Source organism: Mustela nivalis, assembly GCF_964662115.1.
Source record: "Mustela nivalis genome assembly, contig: HAP1_SCAFFOLD_1805, whole genome shotgun sequence".
NCBI lineage: Eukaryota > Metazoa > Chordata > Mammalia > Carnivora > Mustelidae > Mustela > Mustela nivalis.
In genome coordinates, this window is record NW_028134859.1 from 1 (window position 1) to 27,252 (window position 27,252).

Genomic DNA, 27,252 nt, shown 5'->3' on the forward strand with positions numbered 1-27,252 from the left:
GGATTGGAAAATGGATTTTTAAAAATACTAATTTCAAATTACATGTTTCATTGATGTCCTGATGAAATACACAAAGCAAATTATTTGTTTCCAGCATCTCTGAAAGATTATCTAGTCCTTTAATATATTAAAATAGAAGTCAGAAAATATATCCCTGAAGCCTAGAATTGGAAATACAGTTCAAAAAGTTGAAGCCAATCTGATAACATTAATTCAGATTATGGTTAAATGGTAAGAGGACAGCTCAGGAGTTGACAGAAGTTTCAAATAAGTAGCATTTGTTGTAAATAACATAAATGAAGGTAGCGGTAATGTTTACAGGGTCAGATTTTTCAGATCCACATATATAATGTAAGTACTAAGATCCTAAAGATTTAATTTCTTAAAACACTGCTGACTATTAAGGAAAAATAAAAAAAAAAATCCAAATGGATTACAACTAAAATAAGGCTGTTCTTTCTTTTAGAAAATAATTCTGGAATTCATGACACAAAAAATATGCACAGAAGACATGACGAATCTTTTTTTTTTTTTTTTAAATCAAGGAATCACTGCTCCTGAGAAATCTCCCCACATGTTTCGCTTTCTTGTCTTCTTTTTCTTCCAAGAGCTTTGCTACAGATGTGTATCAGCTGTATATAGTGATACGGGATTTGTCTGTTCCCACAACGGAAGAGGTGGCTTTGTCAGACAACAGCTAGGTCTTTAAAATTTACTTCTGGTAGGATTCTCTCACTTTCGCCTGCAGTGCGTCACATGTCTTCTTGGCATCACCTAGAAGCATGGCCGTGTTAGGTTTGTAGAAGATGGGATTGTCCACTGCAGCATAGCCAACACCCAAGGACCTCTTCATAACTATGACCTAAGGAGCCAAGACAAAGGGAGAGAGTGAGTGTATGTTAACAGACACGACGGGGACGTGACAGGGCCAGCACCGCCCTGCCCTAGCTCTGAATGAAGTGCGTACCACAACCAAGTCCCGAGTACACAGACTTCTGTGACACACAGGGAATGTTTTCTTAATACATGTTTACATTGTATTAACTCTCATTTTTAAAATGTGCCCGTACTCCTATCCATGAGAGAAAAGTCGTATTAACAACATAGTTTCTTCTCATTGCTTTTCTCCATACAGACTGTGTAACATCTTCTAGTCAGAAAAATAAGTATCATTCTCTGACTGGGCTTCGGAGAACAAACTTGGCACATAAACTTCTGCTACAGATCCTAAGATAAATGTAGCTGAGTGGGAAAATGGAATGGTTCTTATTCCATCACTTTAAAGTGAGGCAGAAGGTTCCACGACGAAAGCCCGAAGAGCAATCTAGCCCATCACAAGACAGAGCGAATGACTAATATTATGCTCCTACAAAACAAAATGGAAGAAGTCAGTCTGTCTAATACCGATGTGTTAGAGTCACTTACAATTACATGAGTTATGGAGGGTGCTATTCAGTTAAATATCAAGTCAGTTCTTAAAGAAATGGAAAGATCTTCTGTGGTAGTCTGGGACATGTAATCTATCCAAAAATGAAAGCAATATAAATTTACTCCCACTTCACACGGCCTTCGTACAGTAACACATTCTGCAAACTCTCAAATACTGATGACCAGTGCAATCATTTTCCATCTACACATGAACAAGTGCGTATCTCACCCACCACAAATTTCAAGCTCACGTATTTATGATAAAAAGAAACAAAATGAGAGGGAAATGTACATCACATCATTACAACGGTTAAAATGCAGATCTGACCTGAGAGTGGTAAGGAGAGCAGGCCTCCGCCAGGGCGGCAGAAATGGACAAGCCTGTGAGTTCTCCATAGCCCAGCAGTAGCTTCCATGGAGGGAAGGTGCGTGCGCAGGCCTTGCCTCCTTATGCCATGTCACAGTTTGGATTTCTAAATCACCTTTCTTCTGGACACTCCATAACAACAACAGATGCCCTTTCAAAAAAACTAACTGAAAAAATGTGCTCGTCTTCATATATGAAGGCAATGATACTGACTCACTGTCCCAGAGGGAAGCCATCTGCTTCCCTGGACGCTCTGTGGCAGTCAGCCAAACTCTTTTCAAAAGCTCACAGCTCTTTTTTCAGCTGTGGTTACAGATTTTGTTAATCCACCCACATAACATCATCTAGTTCGAATGCTGACCGGCACATTTACTTGGGTTCTCTGGTGACCACCGAACAGACAGAAGCTGGATAGAGACAGCGGGGCCCTACACCCACTCCAGCTCCTGGGGCTCCCAAAAGGCATCGGCACTCCTCACCAACGTGAACCAGGACAGCTCTGTGTGCGTGTTCTAGGAGACATCTGATGATTACAATGAAACACAAGTCTGAAGCCTTACCTGCTTTGACTTCCAGACCTCGAGGACCGGCATGCCTGCAATAATAGAGTTGGGGTCTTCTTGAGCGGCTGAATTCACTGTGTCATTGGCTCCAATCACAAGGACCAAATCGGTGTCTACATAATAAAGAAAAAAAAGAGAAATAAAAAATGCAAATGGGTCATTTTCTTTTTTCTCAAGCAAATCAGAGTGATCTGGACTTTAAAACAACAATAACAGAAGCTAATATTTATAGGACTCACACTTGTGCCAGGCACTGTACAAAGAGCTTCCTCAGAGAGGCTCAGTAACCTAGCCAATGTCACACAGCTAAAACAGTAGATCCTGCAGCTCAGCCTGAGCATCCTGACCAAACCTTGCATTGCTGTGCTTCCCCTCCCCCACAGTGGATCTACCCAATCTGACTTGACGGTTTTTATTATCTCACAATGATCTTGCCAGTTACATTATTTTATAAGATTTGCATCCCATTTTCATCTTTTAAAATGACCACATAAGATGCTATTTGATGTCTCAAAGAAAATGGTCTAAAGGTCTGTACTGTATTAAAGCTGCGTCCATAATTTCTGGAACTGGCAGGTTTCATACATAATTTAGCAACAGTGAAATCTGAAAGGGGGCATAAAATGTCCCAAATTCCCTCTATAATATAAATTACCTTAGAACTTTGCCAAAATGCCATGTGAATGTAGATATACACACAACTTCATTATTTTTCTCTAATAAACACTATTTTTTAAGTTTACAGTGGATACTTGCCAGAGGGAACTGGTTTAACTTTAACAAACATGATCTTGAGCCAAATGTCATTAACATTCAACATCTACCCAACAACAGCCATGAAGTACGGCACCTTATCTAGCAAAGTCCTGGCACTTGAAAAGAAAACCAAAAACTACTTTCTTGACCGTGAGTTGTTACAATTGGAAACCAGTAAAATCTCAGATGCTGAAAAGAACTGGACATGAAATTATCAACAGAAGCAATTTTATACGTGAGGAACCTGAGGCTGAGTATCCATTTCCAAAAGCGAGAGTCAGAACCTGGATCCGAAAGCCAGGTCTCTTTAGAGTCCCTCTGCAATGACTTCCACTGCCCCCGCCCCACCCCGAGATTTTCACCACCTTCCCATCTCCTCCTAGGCCCAAAAGTACCCTTACCACTCACGAGCCTCTTGGACCTCATTCCGTACTGTCTTTCATTTATTTCATTTATTTATTTCATTTCAACTGTACACCTCCTAGGAGCAGGTTACGCTTCATCTGACTAGTAGGTCTTCAGTAACCCCACAATTTAGGTCCTAAGACTGGTATCACTTTATTCGGACTAAGAACAAGCTTCTCCATCACCCCCACTACTTACCTGGGAAATCATGGTTGATCTCGTCCATTTCCAGCACAATATCGTAGGGCACCCCGGCCTCAGCCAGCAGCACATTCAGCTGACCAGGCATCCGGCCTGCGACTGGGTGAATTCCAAACCTAGACATGAAACAAATCAACAGTTGGCTTTACATGATGGGCCAAAATGTACAGAGACCCCCACGTCACCCCCAGATCTGCACACTTTGTTCTTGGCACCTTCACTCTTCCTGGTACTATCTGATCTCTACAAGAGGGGCTAGAACCGGTCCAGATATATGATCAATCTACAAATATTGAAGTTGGAGGTTTAATCTCTCAGTATACACAAATGAGAGCTCCTCTCGAGAAATAAATGTAACCTTAGAACCTGACTCTTCGTATGTTTCAAGTACAACAAATTCCCAACAACATGAATAAACAATATCACCTTACATTTAAGAAGCATGATGTTCTTTTATGATTCTTTCTGATAAATCTTGCATCTCTAAAAACTTATGTAAGTCAGCCTGGAATTAAACACTTGCCATGAAAAATCACCACAATTCCATCAAAAACTGACTCCACATTCAACTTTAACCTCTATGTTCAAAGCTCGAGAAATAAAAGATTGTCATTACAGGAGTTAAAGGCCTCCCATCTTTCCGAGCGTGGTAGGAAGCATGACTCCGCATCCCAGGAGAAATGTGATAGCAAGACACTGGAGCGTTTCAAAGAAAGAGTGAGACACAAATCAGAGCCCCACATTTTTATTAAGGCAAAAGAAGTCGAAGCATCAAGAAATTTCTTCCAACCACGACCATAATGGGATCTTTGGGGTCACTGAAAGCAGCCTCTTGCCCACAGTATTGATCTCTGCATCCTCAGCACTGGGCACCACGCCTGACACACAGAAAAGCTCCAATCAGGAGGGAGTGAGTGGGTGAGCAAGTGAGAGTGAATAAATGCAGCGAAGAAATGCATTTGATTGTAGTTCTTGGCAGGGATCCATCCAACCTCAGCTTAAATACTTTGAGTAACCAGATACTCACTCCCTCCAGAGGTCAATTCCATTACTAGACAATCCCAATAATTACATCTCTCTCTCTCGCTCGCTCTCTCTCTTTCTCTCTCTCTCTCTCACACACACACACACTCTTATTTTCAGCCAAAGAGAACCCCCAACGCGTTGCTTTCCAAGGTCTGTAGTTTGGCCATCTATAGCCTCTACTCCCTCTTTCATGAGGACTCCTTTGAGCTCTCCTAGAATGCCTACTAAGCAAAACACCCTCAGTTCTATTCATGCCGACAGAGCCCACTGCTGTCCTAGTCACCTGTCTCTACACTGTCAATATCCAGCTCAAACCTTAGGCCCCCAAAGTGAATACAATATGCTGGATATCGTGATCTAGATGCACGAGGCGCAGCAAGAAAATCACATTCTGCGCTCTTCCATTGACAGTGCCCAAGTCGGCCTCGGCGTTTACAGCCGCCATAACACACTGCTGGCTCATACAGAAGTTATGGTCATTTAAGATGCCTTTTATTTTTCATGGGAACTGCAGCCAAGTCAGGCCTCCCCACTTTGAACACAAGTCCTGCGAGGAACAGATTAAAGCCACCAAGGAATTGACTCCTCCCCAAAAGTAGAATTGAAAAGAGATTTAAAATGGCCTTTTAGATTGCCCCAATAGCTGATAAATAATTTTCTACATCTTTAAAAGTGTTAACGAAGAGCCTACATGAGGGTCTTGTAATTGGGAGAGGGAAAAAGGACATCAAGTGACAGGTGTTCTTTTGTCAAGTTCACTTTTAAATCATCTTCCTTCTGGGATCACTAAATGTTCCTAGATTAACAACTTATGTTAAAAACAAAACAAAACAAACAGAAACAGAAACCCCGAGCTAAAAGGAAACAAAGCAGTTACCTCTAAGCAGTTATACAAGAGATAGTCATTGTACTACTCCTCTTTTTTAAATATTGTTTCCTAACTTTCTGTGAGAATGTATACGTTTGCGGGGAGGGAGTCAAACCATGTCACTGAGGGGCTTCAGGGCTAGGAGGACAATAAGATCAATGACCTAGCTGGGATCTTCCCAGTTTCACAGATGCCAAAAGGAGGAAAACATATACTTTTTATGGTGGGAAAAAAAAGTAACTTCATTTAAAATAAGTTACCACTTCATGCTCTTCTCTTGTAACACAATTTACAAAGGGTTTCTCGTGTGTTATTTCATTCTATCCCTAATTGTCTTTTAAAAATCTCCACCAAGAATTAGAATGTCCAGCAAGTGATTCAAGCCCCATCCTCAGTCAAACAAGCCTGTGGAGCTGCATTCTTCTCTCCACCAAAAAAGAAGCAAGAACGTAGATCTCTTTAGATAGGATGGCTAATGCTGGCCCTTTGTGAGGTGCTATGCAGTTTGTACAACCTTTTCAGTACGTAGTTAAGCTGGGATTCAGACCTAGGTCTTTCTGCCTCCAGAGTCTGAACTTGGAGCTACTATACCATATAGTAGTGTGGTCAGGCAATTTGAGAGGTTATTTCGCTTGGTTAACAGCCCCGGTTTACTAGTTACGTTGATGTCAGGCAGGTTACTTAAGGCCTCTCGGTGTCACCGTTTTCCCACCAAGCAGTAACCTGCGGTTACTACAAGCTCACATTCTGCCAAGGGCTAGAGAAAACGCTGCATGAACAGGCTTGAGAAACACCTATTTCTCTCTGCCTGAAGGAGTTCCAACAATCCAATTCACAGTGTTCTTTGAGAATAACTGAGAGCCCAGAACGTTTCAACAATGCTAAGAGCTATAAAACAAAATACATTAAATCTCTGCATGAAAAATTGACACAGGAGAAAAATACACTGCAGTATACAAAGTATCCAGCACAATGTAAAATATTCGCCAGCACCTGCGGAATGCTGGGCAAGTCGATTCTGAAAAATTACCCAGGGTGGGAGTTAGAAATTACCTGGACAGAATGAACTATTTCACCTCTTTCAACTACTTCATCATCCTTCCCCTCAGTGGGCTAGCTGTACTTTTCTTCTAGTGAAAATAAAACTCAGGGCAGTCATTAATTAGTTCACACCAGACCACGATCACCCAAACTCACCACCTCATAAGGTTTTAAGTTCTTCAACCACAAATTCTCCTTTCATTTTGGGGACTGTAATAGTCTGACACTTGAATACAATTTTAAAATATTCTCTAAAGACAAGATTGCTTTCTTTTTAAACAGCAAATTGTTCTCGTAATGTCATAATCGATACCAAACCAGAGTTTTTAATCACTCCTGAAAACAAAAGAAATAAGATGAACTACTGACAATTTATGTTCCCACTCTTCGTGTGGTAATGCAGACTGGATTCAGTACTGTGGCTCTTTTGTGTCTCAGAGCAAGCATTTCTGCAATGTCAGATCGACTCCTTGGTTGGGGTACCTACTTTAAAATTTTAGTATTTTTTACAGTGGCAATAGCATAAAACATTTTTTTAAAAATTATTCAGGCACCCCAGCTTATCTCAATAAATGGGGCTTATCATTACTAAACTTCAAATATGAACATAAATAGCATTTTAATACTTTAATAATTAATACAGTATTTTAGGGGCATCAGGCTGGCTCAGTAAGAAGAGCATCCAACTCTTGATCTCAGGGAAGTGTTCGAGCCCCATGTTGGGTATGGAGCCTACTTTAAAAAAAGAAAGAAAGAAAGAAAGAATAATAATACAGTACTTAAAGCATGAATATAAAAAAACAGACCTAGAGAGAAAGTGCATTATACTGAAATAACTAAAATATATTCCTAAGCCTGTTGACTCCATGAATTTAGAAAAAGACAAGATATGATGAATGGAAGTTTCAAAGGTGTTTGATTTGGTGAACAACAGCAGGGTGGTTCTCTACATTCGTGAAAAGGTATGCTCACTTTCATCACTGACTAGACCCAATGAAAAAAGTAAACAACAGATTTAGTTCTAGGAGCTATGGTTGAAAAGGATCAGAGGGTACTTGGCTAAAGTTCAAGAGAAACACAAAACAATCTAATGACCTGGAAAAGAACCTCCAAGTGAAAAAAGATCAACTGGCTCAAAAAAAAAAAAACAAAACGCAAAACGTGATTTTCAAGCACACCAAATAAAACAGAAGTTGACCAAATCATCCTCATTTGCATAAAGCAGAAGAAAAGAAAATGGTCTTCAAATGCACAGGAAAGAACTAGAATTTAAAAAATTTTTCTGTGTGCTCAACATCACTCGGCATCAGGGAAATACAAATCAAAACCACGGTGAGATACCACCTCACACCAGTCAGAATGGCTAAAATTAACAAGTCAGGAAACAACAGATGCTGGTGAGGATGCAGAGAAAAGTGAACCCTCCTGCACTGTTGGTGGGAATGCAAGCTGGTGCAGTCACTGCGGAAAACAGTATGGAGTTGCCTCAAAAAGTTGAAAATAGAGCTTCCCTACAACCCAGCAATCACACTACTGGGTATTTACCCTAAAGATACAAAGGTAGTGATCCAAAGGGGCACATGCATCCAAATGTTTACAGCAGTAATGTCCGCAATAGACAAACTATGGAAAGAACCTAGATGTCCATCAACAGATGAATGGATAAAGAAGATGTGGTATATATGTACAATGGAATACTATGCAGCCATCAAAAGAAAAGAAATCTTGCCATTTGTGATGACGTGGATGGAACTAGAGGCTGTTAAGTGAAATAAGTCAATCAGAGAAAGACAATTATCATATCATCTCTCTGGTATGAGGAATTTGAGAGGCAGCATGGGGGGGAAAAATGAAACAAGAGGGTACCGGGGAGGGAGACAGACCATAAGGGATTCTTAATCTCAGGAAACAAACTGAGGGTTGCTGGAGGGGAAGTGGGGAGAGGAGAGGAGAGGAGAGGAGAGAGAGGGGAGAGAGATCGGGTGGCTGGGTTACGGACACGTAATCAACAAGACAGCTGCAGCAACAATCCTCCCTTTGAGAGGACTGGGGAGGATTAAAAGCAACTGTCTTGGGGCACCTGGGTGGCTCAATGGGTTAAAGCCTCTGCCTTCTGCTCAGGTCATGATCCTAGGGTCCTGGGATGGAGCCCCACCTCGGGGTCTCTGCTCAGCAGGGAGCCTGCTTCCTCCTCTCTCTCTGCCTGCCTTTCTGCCTACTTGTGATCTCTATCAATAAATAAATAATCTTAATAAAAAAATTTTTTTTAAAAAAACAACTGTCTTAACCACTAATAAGAGACAATGATGAAATTCAGGATTTCCAGAAATAAAGAACCGCTCTACTTCAAGTCAATGGTACTATACTTGCCACGAATTACTCATTTGTGCTCTTTTGAAATGCAAATAACAATTCTTGAACACCGAAAATTTCTCCTAATCTCCCAATCTTACCAATCAGTGTTTCCTCCCTCCCCCAGGTCCAAACATCTTCACAAAACCCAATTTACAAGACTTGAGGAAGACTTTTAAGTCACGTACTATGTGATATCTAAGGTCTGTATTAGTGTCCTATGGCTGCTGTAACGAATGACACATATTTAGTAACTTAAAATGACACTATCAATTATCTTACAGTTCCGGAAGGAAGCAGAAAATCAGTTTCCCTGCACTGAAATCAAGGTGTTGGCATAGCTGCATGTCTTCCAGAGGCTCTACCGGAAAATCCATCCCTTGCCTTCTCTTGCTTCCAGAGGCGGCCCCCATTCCTTGACCTGTGAACGCATCCCTCCAACTTCTGCCTCCACTGCCATATCTCTTCTTCTGACTCTCTCTTATGGCTTCTTCTAGGACTCTCTCTGACTCCTTCCTCTCTGAGAACCCTAGTGATGACATGGTCCTGCCCAAATAATCCAAGATAGTCTCCCCACCTCCAAATCCTCCCCTCAAATCTACAAAGCCCCCTTTGCCATGTGAACTAACATGTCAACAGGTCTGGGAATTGTAGGTGGACACTTCAAGGCCATTATTCGGCCTACCGCAAACGTCCTTTCCAGTCCTAAAATTCCATGAACTAGGGTTTCTATTTTAGCTGAATAATCCAATATATACTATATGAATTACTTTTGGATAACAATTCTGTATACCTCCTTTATTCCAGTAAGTTTTTCATCTTAATTAATTTGTTTGTTTTGAATACTGTCCTTGCTTATCTTTCAATTAATCCATTTGGCCATCCTCTTTATGCTTAAACTGACATGTCTTGGGCCAAATTAGAAATCAAAGAGCTCTAAATGTATTTGCTGTTATTGTAACATTTGATTAGCTACAGACTGCATAAAGACATTATATTTGTTGAGCTAGTTGTGAAGAGGAAATAATGGCAAAGCTAACCAATATCTCATGCTGAATATCCCAAAGGACAGATCATTTTCTATCTGTTGGCATAATAATTTATTATACTAAACCTTAAGACTCTAATGTTGGAGAAAAACACACGCAAGGCTCTTACAAGAAAATGCCAGTGTTTTGAGAGAAATAACAGAACACACTGAATTTGTAGAAATATATATGTGCACACTGATAAGTCAATGTGAGTTAATAACAATTCTGGCCCATGTAACTGGCTTATCTCCAAAGTATGTGTTACAGTTAATTATACCAGACATTGGTTTGGCCATGGCCAGTTATTTCCAGGAACTGATGGCCAAAGCTCATCAATGTTCCATCATCGTATGAAGAATATCCAGAATTTGAAAATGCAAAGCCTACTAGCCTTTTAGTTCTTCCCTTTGAGCCATGAAAATTATCTCTATTGTGCACATACTTAACAAAGCAGAATCAGCTGTCCCTGTCCACAACAAGATGCTGCAGAAGGAAAATAAATACAAAAATGAGATCACGGAAAGATCTTCCAGGTCTCAGAACTCTGTTAATGTATCTCCTCCTTAGGTTGCACTGCAACACAGTAACATCATAGTAACATAGTAATGTGGCTTACTTATCAGCTCCCACAGCACCTAGCATTCCTTCTAGGGACTCAATGGGAAGGAAGGAGAAAAAAGGTTTTAAGTAACACCATGTGCCCAGTAAGGTCCATTGACTCATAGATGTTCTACATCTCTTTTTAGAGAAAGAATTTAGGGAAGTAGTAAAGAATTGCAGTGAAAGTTCTGGAGAACCACTGCCCAGATTCCCAACATTTGGACAGCTCACTTCTGTATGCCTCCCTTTCCTCTGCACCCAGTGGGATTGAGAACAAACCTCTTCAGAGGACTATTGTGAGATTTAAGTGAGATAGTTCATATAAAGCAGTTTTCATACAAAATACTTTAGACCAATACCAAGCATAATAAGCCTTTAATAAATTAACCTTCAATGATAATATTCTATTCAAATATATCTGTGTAATATAAATGTTCATGGTATTTTTCAAATAAATGTATCTTTTAATGACCATTTATAGAAAAATACACATTTTTACATTAAAAAATATTGGTTTCATGTCAACATTTGAGTTGGTTTTCTAATTTTTACCTTAAAATTCCAGTAAATAGCAATATAGTCCAATAAAAGCAGTTCTTTGTATTCACAACTACATCAAAAGACTAAAAGAATGATACAGTCAATAAAGACTAAGGCTAGTAACTGTGAATATTGGACTCACTGGAAACGTGTTCATGACAATATGCAGAGACGCACTTCTTTGATAAAATCAGATTTTAAAAGGCCACATTTAACCGTTCCACAGATACAATTAGGCAAAAGAATACGGTTTCCTCAACTGACAAATACAAGTGTCATCATTAAGTCAGGATAATTGTCTCACTTATCTTGAAACAAGAAAAATTCCAAGAAAAAAGATGCCATGTAATTCCTTTTTTTGCTCTTTTCCTCTCTCAAATATGAAAATGATAGTTCTGTGTGAAACTTATATAATAAAATACTATAAAAATGTAATAAAATATAATAAACACTAAGGCCTCAGTCCCTAATTAAAAGTTCCCGATAGACCCAGGCACGGCTCAAAAAAGAGGAATAATCTACTCAGATAAATCAACATGATCTTCAGAGCCTTTTAAATTACTCAAGAAGGAGCAACAGCAAATAAGAGTGTATACAAGAGTGATTTGAAATTTCGTGTTAACAGGATAAAACATGGTAAAAACGCAAGTGAGGAAACACGTTTCCTAAGCTTCTTTTATAACACATGATGCTATAAACCCCATTTTTACACTTTTTCGCAACTTCCCATTAGATTTCAGACACCACATGTTCTAAAGGGGACACAACGATGTGAACTCCCATGATCGTGAGCCATGGAGACAATATGTCCTGACCAGGGTGTGCTACAGCAGTTATCCTAGGACATGTGGGACTAGTAAAGAGAGCATAAAACATTCACCACACGGATCCTACCACAACTGCTCAAATAAACTACATTTTCCTTCTTGCATTATGGAAATATCCAGATTTAGTTCAGCAATAAAACATGAAGAAGAGCCAAGTGACCCAACTCAACAATAAGACAAAGAAACTACAGAGACAATGGGGCCTCATTTACAGTATTTAGTGTTTTCTCCATTTTGCTGCCTCCTACTATTATAAATACTGCAAAGGATCTTCAGATCAAAAAAAAAAAAAATCCTTTTATAACCTTCAACTATTTGGTCATACGTTTTTGCCAGTCACTGCACAGAATGTGTTTTCATACTCAAGATGTTCAAAGAGTTCGTTTCGTTTCTCTTACTGTGTTTTATATTTTCAAATGTATGTTGACAACATTTGGGAATTCTGCCTCCCAGTATTATCATCCCACAATTCTCCTAAATATGTTACTCTAAGCTTCTAGGAAGCTGACAAATTAATGAGGAAAAAGACGTAACAAAGGGAAAATTTTTTGAAGTTTCGCTTGTTGGAAGCCTGTTTATTCTTCCTGCTTTTAAGCATAAATATTTATAAACCAATAAAACCTTAAGAGTCAAAACAAGAGGTCTGAGGAGCCACTAGGCAGCTCAGGAACCAGGCCCCAGGGAGCTGACACTTCCTCTTGTGATTACAGGCAAGGAGAAGTCATGCTTCCACACTCAGAACAGGTTTTTGGGAGTGTGGGAACATTCCACTTCCTCACTCCCCAAAATGAAGTTACTTCACCGTTTCTCTCTTCATTCCCCTACCTCAGGATTCCTCAGATTTTTGTCACTTACTATCCAAAGCTCTCCAGTAAAGGAATGTTTTCAAGGGTGCTAATGATGATGTATTTCTCAGGGAGAATGCCATCCAATTCCTCGAACAGGAATGTCTTGGTCTGACTGGGCCGCTAGAACAGAATTCAATAAGCTGGGTAACTAAAACAACAAACATGTCCGCCTCCCAGTTCTGGAGGCTGGGAAATCCGAGATCAAGGCACTGAGAGACTTCTGCACTGGTCTGGAACTGAACCCAGGCAAGGGAAGCGAGAAGGCTGTGGAATAAAATCGGCAAAGACTGGACAGAAAAGAACTGTCACCATGGAGTTGTAAGGTATATAAAAAAAGACGAAGAAAACTAATTATTAATCTCTTGCTAAAGAACCTTTAAAAGATAGGTTTCATATGCCATTTGTCTTTCTCTGATTTTGCATGATACCCTCTAGATCCATCCATGTTGTTGTAAATGGCAAGATCTCATTCTTTCTGATGGCTGAGCAATATTCCATTGTGTATAATATACCACATTTTCCTTATCCATCCATCAGTCAGTGGACATGTGGGCTCTTCCATAATTTGGCTGTTGTAGATAATGCCACTATGAACATCCGGGTGCATGTATCCCTTTGAATTAGTATCTTTGTGCTCTCTGGGTAACTGCCTAGTGATGCAATTACTGGGTCATAGCGTGGCTCTATTTTTAACTTCTTGAGGAACTTCCATACTGTTTTCCAGAGTGGCTGCACCAGTTTGCATGCCCACCAACAGTGTAAGAGGGTTCCCCTTTCTCCACATTCTCACCAACACCTGTTGTTTCTTGAGTTGTTCATTTTAGCCATCCTGAAAGGTGTGAAGTGATCTCTCGTTGTAGTCTGGGTTTGTGTTTCCCCGATAATCAGTGATGTTGAGCACCCTTCCATGTGTCCGTTGGCCATCTGTATGTCTTCTCTGAAAAATGTCTATTCATATCTTCTGCCCATTTCTTAACTGGATTATTTGTTTTTTGTGTGTTGAATTTTATGAGTTCTTCATATGTTTTGGATACTAATGGAAACAGACTCTTCTCTAGAGAACTGGTAATTACCAGAGGGGAGGTGAGGAGGGCATGGGGGAAACAAGTGATGGGGATGAAGGAGGGCACTTGTGATGAGGACTGGGTCTTGTATGGAAGTGCTGAATCCCTAAATTGTATACATGAAACTAATATAACACTGTATGTTAACTGTAATTAAAATAAAAACCTAAAAAGTAAAAAAATAAGACTTAAAATAGACCTTAAAGATTCTCCCATCGACTACTTCCCAAGACAGGACTCCTTTATTTAGAATTACACCAAATATGTGTGCTGTATTCATCACAAAACAGGTTGGGAGCTCAACTGCAGAGGCAAGGAAGAGTCCCTGGTCTGGGCCACACACACCTTAAGGACTCGTATTCTTTATGTTTGCACGTGGCAATGCTCCATTCTGAGCAGGGCCCATGAAGTTAATAAAAAGATCTTGGCACCTGGGTGGCTCAGTTGGTTAAGGATCTGCCTTTGACTCAGGTCATGATCTCAGGGTCCTGGGATCGAGCCCCTGCATCGGGCTCCCTGCTTAGCTGGGAACCTGCTTCTCCCTCTGCCTTTGCCGCTTCCCATGCTTGCACTCTCTCTCTCTGCCAAGTAAATTTTTTAAAAATCTTAAAAAAAAAAAAATCTGTTACTATATTCAATTATTTTTGTAATCTAATTGTGCATTTCACCTGTGGAAAATATGGTGGGACCTGAAAAGGTAGGTTCCTTTGGTTTGTCACATTCTGATCACAACTTTTGATTGACAGCTACACGTCACTGATTAAAAGCACAAGGAAGTTTTTTTTTTGTTGTTTTTTGTTTTTTTTTTTAATAAAGAACTGTAGTAAATGCAGTTTAGAATAAAAACTTGTAAAGCCTGAAGCAGGCCAAATGTCACACAAATCATCCTTACTGGTGAAAAGGCTGGAACCAGCTAGGTAAGGTTAGCTTATTCACCTGAAAAGAAACATTGTGATGAAGGAGAAAACCCTCCTGACAAGGCCACTGCTGTCCACAAAAACTGACCAATGAGAAAGGCTGTGGAATCAACTTCCTGGAGAAGCTTCTTAAGTAAAAGAACAGACACCCACCTCTCTAAAATTGTGAAAGACCTTAGAAATAGTGGTTTAGATGAACTCACTTATATGGTTCTGAGTGGGGGGAAAAAAATGTTCATTTAATTTTCTAGAACTTTCCAATAGCCGTAATTAGAAAACATTATGTACCTTTCGTTCTTTTATGGAAGGCAAATCAGGGCTGATCTGAAATTTGATGTTTATCTACGGCCTCCCCTTCTTCAGGAAAAAAAAAAAAAAGATTACGAATGTTAAAGAGCTTACAGAAATGTCTCAGGGGCACAGTTTTTCTAATACAGAATATAACCTTTTCAATGACTGTGAATGAGAAAATATTTGCCAAAGGGCTACAGTCCCATTTTCTATTTGTGCATGTGGCCTAGGACACTGAGGTCACCAGAAGAATGAGAAGTCATCTAAAGAGGGCCAGGCCAGAAAACAGTGCAAACATCAGTGCAGCCCTCTACAGAACCACACCACAACACCACCTGTTCCCTTCCAAAGATGCTTTTACAGACTGCCCAAATCTGGCTTTTCCATCTCTGAGCCAAATCCAGCAACCAAGCCCAGAACAGAAACTGTATGATGACTGACACGCTTTTTATTTCAAAACAACCAACAAGACTATGAAGAATGGTATCACAGGAAAAACAAATTCTATTTGCCACTCGTGTTCTAAAATATTATATTCTGGCATAGGGCAGAGACTTGGTAAAAAAAAAAATTATACATAATGTCATCTTCCTGTCTGAATAACCTTCATGATACTGTTGGGAAGAAATGGCCGGTGAGCACCTTAAGCTGACACTGTCAGCAAAGTATCAAGGAAGGGGAACATGAAATGAGAAACGGGCATTTATTTATTTATTTATACTCCACCATGTTTACGTGAACGTCACTGAAGAACCTCAGCTCAGAGTTTATCACGACTAATACTAGAACAAGAAGCCGAGAAACACCCTGGTGGTCAGAGGCACCAGTTTCATCGGGAGTAAAGTTTCTCCCTCAGAACACCAGAACTGCGAGAAGACAGACTGAGAAACACGCCCTAGAATGAACTGTAAGGCGGAGGCTATACCAACCATCACAGGCTTTCTTTCCGCTACACCAATACACCATATAAACAGAAAGCCAAAGGTAGTCTGGCCAAGAGTCGGAATCTGAGAGGGACAGGGTTGTTTTCTAAGAGCACAAGAGACACTCTGAGTGGAGAATTTACTGGCAATTATATACAATAGGCTAAACACAGATGTGAGTGGATGCACACATACTTTCTTCGGTTTTACTCTCTCTGCATATTCACAGATAATATTCTCAGGACCTAGAACAGTGCCTGGCACAAAACACTATGTAATTAGTTGTTCAGTGAATGGTCATTAACATGAGTAGTCACGTCTAAAAAGAACGTATTGCAAAGCTATCATAAAAATGCTAAGGGTGCCTGGGTGGCTCAGTCAGTTGGGCATCTGCCTTCAGCTCAGGTCATGATCCCAGGGTCCTGGGACCGCGTCACGCATCAGGCTCTCCAGGAGCCTATTTCTCCCTCTGCCTCTGCCTCCCCCCGAAGCATGAATAAAGAAAACCTTTTCTTAAAAAAAAAAAAAAAGAAAGAAAACCTTTTCTTAAAAAATGCTAAATAGGGCACCTGGGTGGCTCAGTTGGTTGAGCGACTGCCTTCAGCTCAGGTCATGATCCTGGAGTCCCCAGAACCAGTCCCGCATTAGTCTCCCCACTCAGCGGGGGTCTGCCTCTCCCTCTGACCTTCCCCCTCTCATGCTTTCTCTCACTCTCTCAAATAAATAAATAAATAAACTTTTTTAAAAATGCTAAATAATGTCTTATTTCTTTGCTCAAATATGAAATCTTTTACCTGGCCTAATATCTATTCTCTTCAGAAGCATGTGCTTTATCACTCTACAAATGTGAATGTCCTATCTCTTCTTGCACCTCAATAAATAACAAATCCAAGGTGGCTGAACTCTATTTACTTGAATTACATTTAACCTTCGAAAAAAGAAATCCGGTTAGTTTGACAAAGTATTTCATCCTGAAATATTTTCAAAGAGTGGATTCCTAATCAAAACTAACCTATATTTAAACCAAAGCCATGTCACACAAGACCATAAAACACTATTAAACCACAAACGCCACTGGTGTCTAGATGTGTTTAGACAGAAAATGAAAAAAAGATTAAATGTTTTTAAAAACCTACAAAGAAATTCATGTCATGAGTAGCATAAAAGGTTTAAAATGTCCCCTGGACAAATAACTACTCTCCTTTGCATTCTGACCCTCCTTCTACTCTACTTTTCCTAGCACACTATCACGTTAAATGGAATTCATTCACTGAGTCATCTGTTTATAGGCTTGTTTGCTTCATAACCATACACTTTTGAGAGTGGCAACTGGGCTTATGCACCCTTTTCTCTCAATACCTAATAACAAGAAATTTCTATCAGCAAATTATTAATAGAAAGATACAGCAATGTATAACATCAGTTAGCCAATCAAAGAAATTGAAGGGTGGTTTCATGAACTCAAAAGACTTCTGTGATAATCTAAGCAATAATGCTTTCTGAAAAGAAAATTGAACTGTGATTAATTGCAAAAGAAAAAATACACCTCTTTCTAAGAATTACTCAGTGGGAACACTATTTCTGCTCTATAGGGAAAAGCCCATCATATCAATCCAAAGATTGGGAAATCAAGAGAAAAAAAATGTCTGTACTCTCATAGCATAAGGTTTTTGTAATAAAATGCTTTTAGAGATCAAACACAAGTTAGGTGAGTTACAGAGGTGCTCTGGGCAACTGGGAAGCAACTGTGCACTGGCCACTGAAGAAAGCCTAGGTTAGTGAACACTCATGAGCTCCTGTCATGAAATGTCACGTGGTTCATTATGTCATCTCAGCTCCCGGTGAGCATGTTATGACTACAGCCAAAGCAAAGGAAAACAGGAGTGTCTCTAAATCAATCATGGGCCGTGAAGCCAGACAGACTGTATGACAGAGGCAATTTTTCTTGGCACCACTTGGGCATAACTAATTGATGACAATCGTATGTCCACACTGGCATATTTCCACGGGGGATGTGTGTGAGTATGTCACCACATCTGGATGCTAGGCAGCGGGGTCCTGAGGCACAAAGATCTCCTAAAACCAGAGGCCCAGCAGCTGTGCTCAATGAACACCGTGGGAGCTCCACAGGGTGATGAAAGGACTAAATTACTGCTAACTGTAAATACAGATTTACTTCATTAAAATACGAGGTAACGCTGCAGCCATCTCTTATGCAAACAGACATTTGTTTTCTAAAAAAAAAAAAAAGCTAGCATCTATGGATACACGTATTCCTAAGTCCATCAAGAAAATCTGCATTTCTCCTAGGAAAGGACGACAAAGCACATGAGACAAAAATTAACAATTTCCATGACTCCCTTTAAATTAAAAAAAAAAAAATCCCTATTCAGAAACTAGAAGGGAAGAATAGGACAATCTACTATTACTGTGTCAGCAAGAATAGTTCTGGAATCTTCCATTTAATTCAAACACGAAATCTGCATAACTTGCTACAACGCCCATATTGAAAATTCAACAGATCACAGTAAAAAAAAACCTGATATATTAATAATTAATTTCACCTTTATTATGAAATTAATTGATCAATATAAGTGGCTAATTTTTCCTAACTCACAAATAGAGAAATTAGACTGAACAGTTTTACTCTGATCCTACATAATAAATTATTAGTAAGTTTATTATTAAATTATTCAAACAAACTACGACAATTATGTGAAATGACAGGAGCGCTCTCTCACATCAAGTCTGACATCCTGTTCACAAAATTACTTCAATAAAGCACAAATTATAACTGAGATACTTTCCGTATATGTTTAATATCTTCCATATAGCTTAAGTCAAGCAACTATTTTTCCACTCAGGGTGACAGAAATCATCCGAAAACAGCAGTTTATTTTATGTCTTCATGAATCAAAATCAAATTTTAGTCAGGTCAGAAACTGAAATTTCATTTATTTCATCCCTTTTCTTTCCAGATCATTTTCTCCATCCCTCCTATTCCTTTCCCCTCACATCCTGCTTCTGTCAAGTTACCCAACTGTCTTGAGGCCCTCCAATACTGCATCCACCTCACCCCGGACTGATTTTCCAAGATGTCTGGTTAACATGGGCTGGTCAATGAGTAATAGAGAGGGATGTCAGGTTAATCATTCCCTTCCCAAAGGAGAAATGGCTTTGCTGTCTTAGTTATCCTCTGGGAAGGGAATAATCTAAGACAGGAAAGCCATCTTTCTCTACTTCATGAGATTGCCACTCATGTCCTAAACATTTGTGGTGATAGAAGGCATTACCAATATATTAGGACTTCTCACATGTGGACTGAATAAAGAAAAACAATCGCTGTTTAAGAAAATCATAAAAGATTCTTTAACACATCCTTTCCTTATGTAGGTCTGCAAATGCTTTAAGCGGCAAGCGTATGATTAAAAGGGCAGCCCTGTACAATACCGGATAAGAAAATGGACAATGGTGACCAAAATGAGACTTCTTAGGTGAAAATCAAAAAACAAAGTCAGTGGGGCACCTGCCTTCAACTCGTGCTGTCTTCAGTCATGATCTTAGAGTCCTGGGCTCAAGCCCCACATCGGGCTTCCTGCTTAGTGGGGAACCTGCTTCTCCCTCTCCCTCCCTGCCCCGCTCGAGTTCTCATGCTCCTTCTTGCGCACTTGCTCTCTCTTATATAAGTAAGTAAAATCTTTAAAAAAAAAAAAAAAGTGATTTTTCGCATCGTCTATCTTCAATTTTCTAAGATTATACTAAACATGGAAACACTGACATCACAGAAAAGCTAGTCCTACCACAAAAGAATATTCTGACTATATATGAAAACACTACTATGGATCACAGGAAGGCAGAGTGGGGAGTGAGGGAGGGAAGGAAGGAAGGAAGGAAGAGAGCAAATGCAGCTGATACTAAAATGACAGATCTACTTGGGGCGTCTGGGTGGCGCAGTTCGTTAAGCGCCAGACTCTTGGTTTTGCCTCAGGTCGTCATCTCTGGGCCCTGATCTCAGGATCGTGAGATCAAGCCCCACCTCAGACTCTGCACTCAGCAGGGAATCTGCTTGACATTCTCTGTCCCTCTCCGTCTGTCCCTCCCACTCCTTCTCTAAAATAAATATGTAAATCTTTAAAGTAAAAAAAAAAATGTCAGATCCACTTATTCCATCATGGAAGTCTCTTCACCACTATTAACAGCCAGGACATTCAGGATTCTGCACCCAGTCTTGCATAGACGCTCTGACTAGTTCTGGGCGCATGGCTGAGCTTATTTTCTTATCATCTGCCTCAGAAAAAGTGTAAGATAGATATCTAAAAGGATTTTCATTAATAGACATTAACAGTTTTGTCAACATACGTTAACATTCTGGTGAACGAACAAATTTTATTTTAATAATAGAGTTAGCCTGTCTCTCTGACTTATGGTACCATGTCAATGAAGCTGTGAGAGAACCAGCTTCTCTAGCAAAGAGGGAGCAGGTATCGACTCCTAGGGACAACTCCAGATGTTCCCTTCACAGACTCCTGACAGCAGAGTTCCAGAACAGGGATCCAAAGGTACACCGGACAGATGTGAAGTATTCCAAGGGTCTGTCCCCCACCGACCCCATTTTTACATCCCTCAAACCCTTTATCCAAGGTCACAGGAAATCATCTGGAAATGCAGCATCCTCCACTTCTCCACTGTGCTCAAGATCCTCCCAAGGGCAGAGTCTAGTGCCCAAATGCCAAGAAGCGGCCACAGCTACTGCCCTCACCCTTATTTCAAAAAGTGTACAGTGTTAGGAAAAGAACATTTGTACCGGTCTTGTCCACAGACGAATATGAGAGCGAACCCAGTCAGACATTAACCAGCCTAAAGGATCTCCACTGGGTCTCACTCACTCTTCATCAGGAACCTCTCATTTGACATACTTTCCATGAGTCAGTGCAAACGCTAGGAACCAGAAAGGGTCAACTTGATGTGGGTCTTTGACCTCCTTTATTTGACCTCCTTCCCCAAATCCAACCAGAAACCGGACTTCTGTTTTTCCCCCATTAATAAAAATCCTGGAATTCAGTATAAAGTTTCTTTTTCTAAAATGAGCCTATGTTTAGGTTCTGCGGTATGAGAGACAGCGAAACGAGGCACCCAGACTAAGGCAAGCACAGGGTTTTAACAACTGTTTCTTACTCCACTTTAAGAAAGTCATCTAAACATAGGTCATTGCTTTTCCTTTCCTTACACACACACACACACACACACACGCGCGCGCGCAAGCCTCACACTACACCCACTGACCTGACTTTCTTGCCCTGTTCCAAGAGCATCTTCACCAGGTCGGCAATGGGGTACTGCGCTTTGGCTGCACAGAGACCATAGCCTGCAAAGAACATGAAGCACACAGAACAGGGTAATTTTTATTTCGAAATCTTATGAAGAATAATTTCTCCCTTGATCAAAACATATTTTTATGCCAAAAAAAGAAAAAAATAAGGCAATCTGTTAATAGGATGAGAAATGAAAGCAAACTTCTGGACTTTTTAAAAATATTGGCCTAAATGTCAAATTCAAAATCTAATGGTCCCTCGTCCATGTTCTGCCTTGTCTGATACTGCTGGGCACCCCCTCCCCATACATCACACTGCACACACACTTGTATACGCACACACACTCTGGGTGTGTGTGCCTGTGGCCTGCGTAAACAGTCAAACTGACTTCAGACTTGGTTTTGAGAACACTGCAGTTCCCTGGTTCCTCTCCTCACTTCGTTACTACTCTCTGACATCCTTCACTAAATCTCCTTCAGTTCCCATTAAACAATGAAACTCCCCAGGGCCTTGGCTTTACCCCTCACACTCTCCTTGGAAAGTCTCAGCCCATCCCATGGCTTCAACAACCATCTGAGGACCCTCAATCTGTGCTCAGGCTCAGCCTGTCCTTTGAGCTCCAGGATGGCACGTCCATTGTCCGATCTCCACCTCAAACTTAATGTCTCCTAAGAAGAACAGAAAAATGTCCTCTTCTGCCAAAAAAAAACCCAAAAGTGCTCCCTATGTCTGATGTTATTATCGGTATGACCACAAACTGCAGACCTCTTCCTTCTCCATTAACCCTTACACTCCGTCCACTCCCCCCATACAATCAACCACACCTATCCTTACTTTTCTACCCCAGTTTTCCAAATATCAAGTCTCTGCTCAGTCTGTTCCCTCTGCTTCCCCCATCCCGAACACGGTGCATCCTCAAGGCCCCAAAAGACCCCTCACTTCCTGACACTCCTTTTTAGGCTCCTCATGATTAACAAGAAAGGGTGTCTACACAGTCCAATCTAGCCCTTATCCTAACCCCAATATGTTATTTACTGATCTGACCTCTTCCCTAGATAGAAAATGTCTAAAGGGAGAAGATTTTGTCCTTTACATCTTTCTACCTCTATACTCCAGGTGTTTCTCAGCAGGTAACACTAATGCCACTGTGGGTGGGACAATTCACAATGCAGGAATGTCCCTGGCAATACAATTTAGTGTCTGCTCCCACACACTAGGACAGTAGCAGCCCCATCTGCGAGACAAAAACCCAAATCTGCATATTTCAAATGCCTCTAGCAAATAATACTGCCTCAATTGAGAAGGCTTGCAGCTGAACATTCAACTCTGCTAGTGTTTGTTATTTAGATCTTAGCATATAACCAACCAGCAAACCACCCACAAGTCAAACCAATAGATTTCCTTTATAGAAAACTCTTATGATAGCATGACAGAGTTAAAATCTTAATCTGAACCCAATGTATTAGCTGTAATACCACAGCAATCTGCAGTCCAAATAGAGAAAAATGGAGCTAACCTTCAAAACATTAGGGAATTGAGGCCGGGAGATTAAATGACGTGGCCAATGTCACGTCAATTGTTAGAAGCAAAATTAAGAACAAAAGTGAGGTGTTGTCACTCCCAGACCAAGTTCTTTCTATTAGGTCATGTTACTTCATCTTATTGAAAACCATACGATTCTCAATGGCTTTTTTAAATATTTATTTATGAAAAGAGATTAACATTTACTAGCCTTCACTGAGTGAGTCTAAATACTTTCATGTACTACATCTAATTTAATATTGACAATAATTTCAAAAACTATCTATGAGGAATACATAACCAAAATTCAAAGATGACTAAATGTGTGAACAGAATCGCAGAAAGACATGGCTAGAACTACCACACTGATCTGTAAAATCTCTGTTATCCCTGAAATATTAACTGAAGCCAAGGATTCTCAACATAGTTGAGAGTTTTTAGTTGATAATCATAGTGTTGCTTCTATGTTTCCATTAAATTTTCAAAAATGAGTAAGTTCCAATTCAATTTTTCTATTATAAGAAACTGCACGAACATAATTCCAATAGCTATTATAGATTGTTTGCCTTTTTCTTTTTTTTCTTTTTTTTTTACCTGGAGTAATAATAATGCTATTAGCTTCTCGGATCATGTCAATTGCATTGTCAAGGTTGATTTCTGTATGTGTGCCAGAAATCTCCATGGGTTTTCCACCAGCTGTTGAAGTGGTACCATAGCCTCCGAGAATCACATTAGCCAAGGAGCGATTCATTGCCTGGAAAGCAAAATTATTAGCTGTGAGAGTTTAATCCACATAACTTTTTGAAAGTGGTATGAATCCTACGTATATGATATTCATAATCATTTTAAGAGATTTGATCTTCTAAAAAAAATCACAGAGACCACATCTATAAAAGATGTATTTTGGGGCTGCCTGGGTGGCTCAGTGGGTTGAGCCTCTGCCTTCGGCTCGGGTCATGTTTTCAGGGTCCTGGGATCGAGTCCCGTATCGGGCTCTCTGCTAGGCGGGGAGCCTGCTCCTTCCTCTCTCTCTTTACATGTGATCTCTCTCGGTCAAATAAATAAAATCTTTAAAAAAAAAAAAAGATGTATTTTCAGTAAAAGTTAATTTTAAAAGAGAATTTAATGGAAAATTACCAATCACATTAAGAAATCAATGAAAAATTCAGACAAGGTTATTACTGTCCATGTACTGATTAAGCAAGCTCTATCTCCATATTCACATATATGTCACTAGTATAAAAGAGAGTGGTCTCTATGAGAAATTTTACAAGGTGACTCCAGATGTCTTAGGTGAATCCTGCTACCAGCTGCAAGCTGTCAAGAGGCAACCAGGAGCTGTTAAAGGACAGCGAGCCACAGCATTTAGAAGTCTGCTGCCCTCTGTCGTCAAGAAAAAAAGAAATGCAGGAGCTGAGAGGGTCTTACTTTCCAGATCAGCCACATACAGCTCCACGAAGCTGTAGCAGAAATAACAGGATTCACCATTAGGCTCCTAAAATATTGACTTCAGAAAAAGCAAATGAGTAAGTTCATACCCTGTTTCATTGAAATTTATGCCTGCCGTTTTAACCGGAAAAATAAGCTCAAAAACAATCAGAGGAAGGCATGCTCATTTACAATTATCCAACAATATGCCACACAAAGGCAACAACTAAAACATGACAATGGCAGGGGTGGTTTCTAAAACAGATCTTCTGCAGACCGCTGGAGCTGGGGGTGTAAAAGACAAGACAAGCAGCTAGATAGTCTGGGTAACCCAATGCCCCCCTGCCAAATGCCTTTTAAGAATTCAAATCAGTACAGGAAGCAATCATTTTATATAATCATAACTGGATGTCTCACTTCAGAAAAAATTCTATTTTAATAGAAATTATTAAACTCTATTTTAAGGGCTATAGTAAACATCTCATTGACCCATTGTTTATTCCATGTAAAAGCTATGTAAGTGTGGATCTATCACTTTAAAAAAAAAAAAAAAAAAAAAAAAAACAGGGGCGCCTGGGTGGCTCAGTGGGTTAAAGCCTCTGCCTTCGCCTCGGGTCATGATCTCAAGGTCCTGAGATCAAGACCCACATCAGTCTCTTTGCTCAGCAGGGAGCCTGCTTCTCTCTCTCTCTCTCTCTCTCTCTGCCTGTCTCTCTGACTACTTGTGATCTTTCTTTGTCAAATAAATAAATAAAATCTTTAAAAAAACAAAACTGGTTCAAAGGACTATTTCAGATATTGATGTATTTCTGTCATAGGTAACTTCTTTTAGAAAAGTCAAAACCACAAAGTGACTTCATCACCAGCATCCCACTGTCCTGCAGAGGGACAAATGACAGAGGGACATGATGTAGAGGGACAGATGTACACGAATAGGACCACCTTATTCTAACTTGGCTTAAAAGGAACCATTCTATACAAAAAAATAAAGATTCGAAGGGACATATACAACCTCCAATGTTTACAGCAAGATGTCTACAATAGCCAAACTAAGGAGAGATCCCAAATGCCCATCGACTGAAGTTGTGGTATGATGTTTATAGCAGTAATGGCCACAGTCACCAAATTGTGGAAAGAACCAAGATGCCCTTCAACGGACGAATGGATAAGGAAGATGTGGTCCATATACACTATGGAGTATTATGCCTCCATCAGAAAGGACGAATACCCAACTTTTGTAGCAACATGGACAGGACTGGAAGAGACTATGCTGAGTGAAATAAGTCAAGCAGAGAGAATCAATTATCATATGGTTTCACTTATTTGTGGAGCATAACAAATAACATGGAGGACAAGGGGAGATGGAGAGGAGAAGGGAGTTGAGGGAAATTGGAAGGGGAGGTGAACCATGAGAGACTATGGACTCTGAAAAACAATATGAGGGTTTTGAAGGGGCGGGGGGTGGGAGGTTGGGGGAACCAGGTGGTGGGTATTGGAGGGGGAAGGAGTGCATGGAGCACTGCGTGTGGTGCAAAAACAATGAATTCAGTTACACTAAAAAGAAATTTAAAAAAAAAAAAGTTGTGGTATGTACATGTAACGGCGTATTACTCAGCCATCGGGAAGAAAGCCATCTTGCCATTTACAACAACATGAACGGATCTAGACAGCTAAGTCAGAGAAAGACAAATACCATACAGTTTTACTCATGTCGAATTTAAGAAAAACAGATGAACACAGGGGAAGGAGGAAAAGAAGAAAAAAAAGGAGAGAGGGAAACAAGCCATGAAAGACTTCATGAGCGAGAACAAACAGGGTCGACGGAGGGAGTGAGCAGGAGAGGAGCTAGCTGGGTGACGGGGACTAAGGACGGCACTTGTTATGGTGAGCCCTGGTTGCTACATGTAAGAGATGAACCACTGAGCTCTACTCCTGAAACTAATATTGCACTGTGTTAACTACCTAGGGTTGAAATAAAAGCTAATAAATAAATAAATAAATAAATAAATAAATAAATAAATGGAACCATTCTTCCTTCCCTATAAAACTGAATGAAGGAGAAGAAAACAATTTCTGAGGACATTTAATTACCCACTATTCTAATGGCATCTTCGGGAGAAAAAAAAAAGGAACCACACAGTAGTTTAACAATCAAAGTCAACTTGTTGAACACATATCCACAATTATATCATCATTAAGCCGATTCCATGTGGTCTCTTAAAAACTGGATTATTTTTCATCTCTGAATTTACCATTGCAACATCGTATTTTCAACAAATGTTTAGGGTTTAGGACTTTGTTCTGTTCCTTTTTTTTTTTTCCCTGCTTGCTTAAGTGATTAATGAGACTATCCTGTGAGCACTGATCCACAGATTGAGAAGTTCCCAGCTTCGAAGACAAAGTATTCGCAACACTGTCCAAGACTGTTCCTTTTAAGTCATTAAGCCCTATAATGAAAATTGTATGCTACATTAAAGAGACCCCTAATTCACGTAATTCCAAGCAAACTCTAAGAAAACAGTCTGAAAACAAAGGGAAGGTCATAAAATAGACAAAACCAAAGAAATAATACCATATACTCTATTTACTATCATCTCTCATTTCAGTGTTTTGTGGGTGCTGAATAATTGACTGCAAAGCAAAAAAAAAAAAAGTAAAAATAAAAATAAATATTATTGGTTTGGCTTTGACCCACTTTCCTTCTGTTCTATTTTCATTTGGAAACAAGTAACAAAGTGCAAAAATCAGAAAATTTGGTTTGAAAATGCTGTCCCATTGTTGTAAGCTCTCTATTTCCCAGGCACTTTGGACACTATCTCAAGTAAAGGGACTATACAATCATGAAGAGGTTAATGTCTATGTGACATCTGGACATAAAACAAATCATTCATTTGAGTTGGTTGTCCGGACACTCGAGACATTTTTCAGTTTAATACTGGATAT

The 27,252-nt window shown here is 39.9% G+C and overlaps 1 protein-coding gene across 6 annotated transcripts in view; it reads right to left on the reverse strand.

The window, feature by feature from the left end:
- Nucleotides 1-83: 83 nt before the first annotated feature.
- NNT (nicotinamide nucleotide transhydrogenase) overlaps nt 84-27,252 on the reverse strand; it is a 92,235-nt gene continuing 65,066 nt past the window's right edge. For all 6 annotated transcript variants that reach the window (XM_082750755.1, XM_082750752.1, XM_082750754.1 and 3 more), the window contains exons 18-22: nt 23,476-23,635; nt 21,332-21,413; nt 3,718-3,836; nt 2,356-2,471; nt 84-862 (exon numbers count right to left, since the gene is read on the reverse strand). In XM_082750755.1, coding sequence (XP_082606881.1) covers nt 713-862; nt 2,356-2,471; nt 3,718-3,836; nt 21,332-21,413; nt 23,476-23,635 — 627 coding nt within the window. In that variant the 3' untranslated portion in view covers nt 84-712. The remainder of the gene's footprint in view (nt 863-2,355; nt 2,472-3,717; nt 3,837-21,331; nt 21,414-23,475; nt 23,636-27,252) is intronic.